The 7,500-nt window shown below is 39.3% G+C and overlaps 1 protein-coding gene across 1 annotated transcript in view; it reads right to left on the reverse strand.

The window, feature by feature from the left end:
• Positions 1–6,146, reverse strand: part of MIEN1 (migration and invasion enhancer 1) — a 31,395-nt gene extending 25,249 nt beyond the window's left edge. Inside the window, exon 1 of the mRNA XM_053693983.1 lies at positions 6,038–6,146. Within this exon, the coding sequence (XP_053549958.1) occupies positions 6,038–6,066 (29 nt within the window). The 5' untranslated portion in view covers positions 6,067–6,146. The remainder of the gene's footprint in view (positions 1–6,037) is intronic.
• Between the last annotated feature and the right edge of the window lie 1,354 nt (positions 6,147–7,500).

The raw sequence follows: 7,500 nt of genomic DNA on the forward strand, positions 1-7,500 counted from the left end.
ACTTGTTCACTGATACATATATACACACACACACACATACATATATACATACACACACACACACATATACAGCCAACAATCAGCAGCTAGAACTTAGGTTCTTTGCTGCTCCTGAGCTTACCTAGATAAACATTTCAGCAGAGGATAGCAAGAGATGGAAGCAAGAATAGAAATAAATTGGAATGTTGTTTAACCCCTTAAGGACCAACGATGTACAAGGTACCTCGTACAAAAAATGGTCGTTAACGACGTACCCTGTACATCAGGGAATTCAAGCGGTGGAAGCATGTTATTGCAGTGATGCCATGATATTGAGGCACCCTGCAATAACATTTTTTAGGCACCCGATGCAGAGAGAGACACTCTGTGGCCCTCTCTGCATCGGCCAGCAATGGTGCTGATCGTTGGTGGGTGAGAGCAACAGCAGGGAGGCGGGTGGGCGGCCATTCTGGTAGATATCTGGCAGAGGGGGGCGGGATTACGTGTAAGTAGGCACGCAAGTAGGCACGCAAACGGGCACGGGTGGGAACCCTACACTATGGAACTAATGAGGGAGAGAGGACGGGGGGGGAGATTGTTGGATTGAAGCGATCTGTGAGGGGGGGTTAGCTTCACTACAGAAAAGTTTAGTTTTTTCATTAAAATGCATTAAAAAAAAAAAAAAAACTAATTATATGCAAAATGGGTAGTTGTTTGGGGGGGGGATCCTACACAGTAGAATATATCTTTAAAAGTAAGTAAATTAATAAAAAAGGCTTTAATTTTAGTACTGGCAGACTTTCTGCCAGTACTTAAGATGGCGGGGACAATTGTGGGGTGGGGGAGGGAAGAGAGCTGTTTTGGAGGGATCAGGGGGTGGGATGTGTCAGGTGGGAGGCTGATCCCTACACTAAAGCTAAAATTAACACTGCAAGCTCCCTACAAGGTACCTAATTAACCCCTTAACTGTTGGGCATAATACAAGTGTGGTGTGCAGCGGCATTTAGCAGCCTTCTAATTACCAAAAAGCAATGCCAAAGCCATATATGTCTGCTATTTCTTAACAAAGGGGATCCCAGAGAAGCATTTACAACCATTTGTGCCATAATTGCACAAGCTGTTTGTAAATAGTTTCAGTGAGAAACCCAAAGTTAGTAAAAAAGTGAACGATTTTTTCTATTTGATTGAATTTGGCTAGTGGCGAAACTACAGGGGGTGCAGGGTCGCAGGTGCGGGCCCAGCTAAAAAAAAATATATTTTTTTTTATACATTTTTTTTTAAATAAAAAACTTAACCTACCACTGCCTGCACTGATATCATGTGAGTGTGACATGACTACAGGGGTTAGTGTTTCTGTTTTACCCATTGGTGTTTATGTGTGTGTGTATGTATGTGACTGTGTGTGTGTATTTATGCATGTATGTGTGTTTGTGTATGTTTGTGGATCCAGCAAATTACAGACCTTGTTACTACAGCATGGGGGGGCAGGGGGTAAACAGTGTCACTATGCAGTACCACTATATACAGTATGGGGGGTGGACCATGTCACTGACTACTGTGGTCACTATATAAAGTACTGGGGCGGGTAGGGTCAGGCCAGCCATCTCACCGGCAGATTACAGACTGTGTCACTTACTCACTATATACAGTACTGGTGGGTTAAACAGTGTCACTATATACAGTAATAGGGAGTCAGACCATCTTACAGACCGTGGGCACAGGGTACCTCCTTTTGCAGACATGTAATCTGATTCACATTTTTTTCTGTGTTAAAAAAAAATAAAAATATATATGTATTAAATTCACCTTTTTTGGAGGGGGGAGGGGTGGTGGGGGGCCCCTCTAAGATTCTTGCACCTGGGCCCTGTGGTTTCTAGTTACGCCTCTGAATTTGGCGGTAAAATGGTGGCATGAAATATATCAAAATGGGCATAGATAAATACTTTGGGTTGTCTACTACACTACAGCTAAAATTACAGCTAAAATTAACCCTACAAGCTCCCTAATTAACCCCTTTGCTGCTGGGCATAATACATGTGTGACGCGCAGTGGCGTTCAGCAGCCTTCTAATTATCAAAAAGTAATGCCAAAGCCATAAATGTCTGCTATTTCTGAACAAAGGGGATCCCAGAGAAGCATTTACAACCATTTGTGCCACAATTGCACAAGCTGTTTGTAAATAATTTCAGTGATAAATCTAAAGTTTGTGAAAAAGTGAACGATTTTTTTTTTATTTGATCACTTTTGGCATTGAAACGGTGGCATTAAATATACCAAACTGGGCCTAGATCAATACTTTGGGGTGTCTACTAAAAAAATATATATACATGTCAAGGGATATTCAGGGATTTCTGACAGATATCAGTGTTCCAATGTAACTAGCGCTAATTTTGGGGGGGAAAATGTTTGGAAATAGAAAAGTGCTACTTGTATTATTGCCCTATAACTTGGAAAAAAAGTAAAGAACATGTAAACATTGGGTATTTCTAAACTCAGGACAAAATTTAGAAACTATTTAGCATGGGTGTTTTTTTGGTGGTTGCAGGTGTGTAACAGATATTGGTGGTCAAAGTTAGAAAAAGTGTGTTTTTTTATTTTTTCATCATATTTTATAAAAAAGTTTTTATAGTAAATTATAAGATATGATGAAAATAATGGTATCTTTATTAAGTCCATTTAATGGCGAGAAAAACGGTATATAATATGTGTGGGTACAGTAAATGAGTAAGAGGAAATTAAACACAAACACTGCAGAAATGTAAAAATAGCCCTGGTCCTTACAGGGACACTGAACCCAATTTTTTTTTCTTTCGCGATTCAGATAGAGCATGCAATTTTAAGCAACTTTCTAATTTATTGCTATTATCAATTTTTCTTTGTTCTCTTGCTATGTTTATTTGAAAAAGAAGGCATCTAAGTTTTTTTTTCTTGGTACAGCACTTTTTTTTTTATTGGTGGATGAATTTATCCACCAATCAGCAAGGACAGCCCAGGTTGTTCACCAAAAATGGGTCGGCATCTAAACTTACATTCTTGCATTTCAAATAACGATACCAAGAGAATAAAGAAATTTTGATAATAGGAGTAAATTAGAAAATTGCTTAAAATTTCATGCTCTATCTAAATCACAAAAGACATTTTTTTGGTTCAGTGTCCCTTTAACCCCTTAATGACCACAGCACTTTTCCATTTTCTGTCCGTTTGGGACCAAGGCTATTTTTACATTTTTGCGGTGTTTGTGTTTAGCTGTAATTTTCCTCTTACTCATTTACTGTACCCACACATATTATATACCGTTTTTCTCGCCACTAAATGGACTTTCTAAAGATACCATTATTTTCATCATATCTTATAATTTACTATAAAAAAAAATATAAAATATGAGGAAAAATTGAAAAAAACACACTTTTTCTAACTTTGACCCCCAAAATCTGTTACATATCTACAACCACCAAAAAACACCCATGCTAAATAGTTTCAAAATTTTGTCCTGAGTTTAGAAATACCCAATGTTTACATGTTCTTTGCTTTTTGTGCAAGTTATAGGGCCATAAATACAAGTAGCACTTTGCTATTTCCAAACCACTTTTTTCCAAAATTAGCGCTAGTTACATTAGAACACTAATATCTTTCAGGAATCCCTGAATATCCCTTGACATGTATATATTTTTTTTTAGTAGACATCCCAAAGTATTGATCTAGGACAATTTTGGTATATTTCATACCACCATTTCACCGCCAAATGCGATCAAATACAAAAAATCGTTCACTTTTTCACACATTTTTTCACAAACTTTTGGTTTCTCACTGAAATTATTTACAAACAACTTGTGCAATTATGGCATAAATGGTTGTAAATTCTTCTCTGGGATCCCCTTTGTTCAGAAATAGCAGACATATATGGCTTTGGCGTTGCTTTTTGGTAATTAGAAGGCCGCTAAATGCCACTGCGCACCACAAGTGTATTATGCCCAGCAGTTAAGGGGTTAATTAGGGAGCTTTTAGGGAGCTTGTAGGGTTAATTTTAGCTTTAGTGTAGTATAGTAGACAACCCCAAGTATTGATCTAGGCACATTTTGGTATATTTCATGCCACCATTTCACCGCCAAATGCGATCAAATTGAAAAAAAAGTTAAATTTTTCACAATTTTAGGTTTCTCACTGAAATAATTTACAAACAGCTTGTGCAATTATGGCACAAATGGTTGTAAATACTTGTCTGGGATCCCCTTTGTTCAGAAATAGCAGACATATATGACTTTGGCGTTGCTTTCTGGTAATTAGAAGGCCGCTAAATCCTGCTGCGCCTCACACGTGTATTCTGGCTAGCAGTGAAGGGGTTAATTAGGGAGTTTGTAGGGAGCTTGCAGGATTAATTTTAGCTTTAGTGTAGAGATCAGCCTCCCACCTGACACATCCCACCCCCTGATCCCTCCCAAACAGCTCCCTTCCCTCCCCCACCCCACAATTGTCCCCGCCATCTTAAGTACTGGCAGAAAGTCTGCCAGTACTAAAATAAAAGGGTTTTTTTAAAAATAAATAATTTTTTTTAGCATATTTACATATGCTAGGGTGTAGGATCCCCCCCTTAGCCCCCAACCTCCCTGATCCCCCCCCAAAACCGCTCTCTGACCATCCCCTCTGCCTCATTGGGGGCCATCTTGGGTACTGGCAGCTGTCTGCCAGTACCCAGTTTGCAAAAAAAAGGGCTTTTTTATATTTATTTGTCTTTTTTCTGTAGTGTAGCTTCCCCCCCCACACAGACAAACCCCCACCACCTTGCTGATCTTTTTTTTTTTTTTAAACAAATATTAGGGCATTTAAACATTTTTGCTAACACATTTTCTGTAGTGTAGCGGTTCCCACCCGCTCCCTCCCCGTGCACGCGCCCGCCCCCGCCCTCCCGTGCACGCGCGCGCGCCCGTGCGCGCCCCCGCCCACGATCCCGCCCCCCCTGCACATAACCAGGGCCATCGATGGCCGCCACCCGCCTCCCGGTCCGGCTCCCACCCACCAACGCAGGGAACCACCGATCTCCGGTGCAGAGAGGGCCACAGAGTGGCTCTCTCTGCACCGGATGGCTTAAAAAAGTTATTGCAGGATGCCTCCATATCGAGGCATCACTGCAATAACCGGAAAGCAGCTGGAAGCGAGCAGGATCGCTTCCAGCTGCTTTCCAAACCGAGGACGTGCAGGGTACGTTCTCAGGCATTAACTGCCTTTTTTTTGAGGACGTACCCTGCACATCCTCGGTCGTTAAGGGGTTAAGGGAAGGAAATTGAAAAATGTTTTTGTCCTTAAGGGGTTAAAAAATGTAAAGTTTACCATCACTTTAAGGGATACCAAAGCACAGTCACATAACATGCAAGAAAACAGAATGATATTCCCACCGTGTAAATGTACCTGCAAACCGTTATCACTATACACAAATGTTATTGGAAAACTAAATCAAAATATTGCAACAACTTGCTCTTTTTTTCATGACAGTGGTTATCTGTGACTCGGAAGATAACAAAGTAGTCTAGCTGCAGACTGGAGCTCCACTCTAGACAGTAAACATGTGACCTCCACTGACTCTAGACAGGAAACATGTGACCTACACTCTAAGCTTTTATTTTTTTTTTAATCAACTTTAATGTAACAAACAACCTATAGACAATCATTCTGAAAACAAAACATTTTGCAACTTTCTTGTTCTTAATGTGCACTCACAGTGGTTTATGCTGATTGTCATTTATAAGGTAACCACTGTGAGTGCACATTAAGAAGAACAAGAAAGCTGCAAAATGTTTTGTTTTCAGAATGATTGTCTATAGGTTGTTTGTTACATTAAAGTTAAAAAAAAAAAAAAGCTTTGAGTGGAGGTCACATGTTTCCTGTCTAGAGTGGAGCTCCACTCTGCAGCTAGACCCTTGTGGAAGATAATGGGAACAGTAGCTGTACACATCCTCAGAGTCACAAAATGCACCACAAAACATACTGAAACCGCAGGTAATTGCCTAAACACACTCTCTGCCATCCAACCATTCCCCTTTTTTGTACAACACTGTGTTCTCACCAATATTCCACCACAATATTGACATCCATTGTAACTCTAGCTAGTAGCAGCTGAAAACACTCAGGAAATGGTAGCGGCTAGATTCCTTCTCTCTGATGGATCATCTGACATCACAGCAGTCACGTGATGGCAGTGATCACATGGTATAGAGACAGAGTTAAAGGGACAGTACACTGTAAAATTGTTTTTCCATTAATGTATTTTAAATGACTTGTTATACCAACTGCAGAGTATAAAATATTTGAGAAATTCCATTCTCATGCTTATATGTGTATATGAAGTAGCTGATTTTCTGCTTTGAAACCACAGCCTATTACAATAGGTTGAACTTAAAGGTGATATCAGATCTCATTATGTTCTAAGTTTGTGTAAACAGACTTGCTTCCTTATCTGTTATTTGGCTGGAACACCAAAGCTCAATACATAGAGAGAACAATGGAAAATGATCATTCTATTACTTAACTATCCTGCATCCCACTGAAAGTGTAATCTCTTCTGCTGGCTGTGTATACTTAGGTTATTCAATAGCCAATACTACAGTATTAATTTGTTCAGTGTAGGTGGCGATACCACAGGCTAAATCAGCTATTTCAAATGCTGAAATAGGAGTAAAGGAGCTACTTGTAACCAATTTAATACACTCTAGCATGTTAAAAGGATCATTGGGAATAATTTAAAGGGGAGATTTTTGGGGGGTGAACTGTCCCTTTAAGAAGGAAGCAGAAGTGCGGGAGACTCAAGACAACAGGATACAGCTGTTTTACTCCTGCAGCTTGTACTTTATCAGGAGTTGTTATTTTGGCTGATGCTGAACATGAGAGAAACATGAATGGGACAAATGAGTGAGTAGAATATGTGTTTTCATAAGGCAAGAGACTTTGTTTTTATTCTTCATTTTTTATTATTTATTTTGTAGGAGAGAAGCTGTTATCTGGGACTGCAGATGAACTGTGGAATAACACTAAGATACATTAAACTGAACTTGCTAACTATACACAAATTGTTGTCTTTTGTATGTTTGTCCGGGTATCAGTCATTACATAATTAGTGAAATTCAGCTATATATTTAAAACTTGCATTTAAAAGGTACAGTCTACACCCGAATTGTTATTGTTTTAAAAGATATATATAATCCCTTTATTACCCATTTCCCAGTTATGCATAACCAACACAGTTATAATAATATACTTTTAACCTCTGTGATTATCTTGTATCTAAGCCTCTGCAAACTGCCCCTTTTTTCAGTTCTTTTGACAGACTTGCAGTCTAGCCAATCAGTGCCTGCTCCCAGATTACTTCACGTGCATGAGCACAGTGTTATCTATATGAATTATGTGAACTAACACCCTCTATTGGTGAAAAACTGTTAAAATGCAATCTGAAAGAGGTGGACTTCAAGGTCTAAGAAATTAGCATATGAACCTCCTAGGTTATGCTTTCAACTAAGAATACCAAAAGAACAA

This window comes from Bombina bombina, chromosome 1 (assembly GCF_027579735.1).
Source record: "Bombina bombina isolate aBomBom1 chromosome 1, aBomBom1.pri, whole genome shotgun sequence".
In the NCBI taxonomy this organism is placed as follows: Eukaryota; Metazoa; Chordata; class Amphibia; order Anura; family Bombinatoridae; genus Bombina; species Bombina bombina.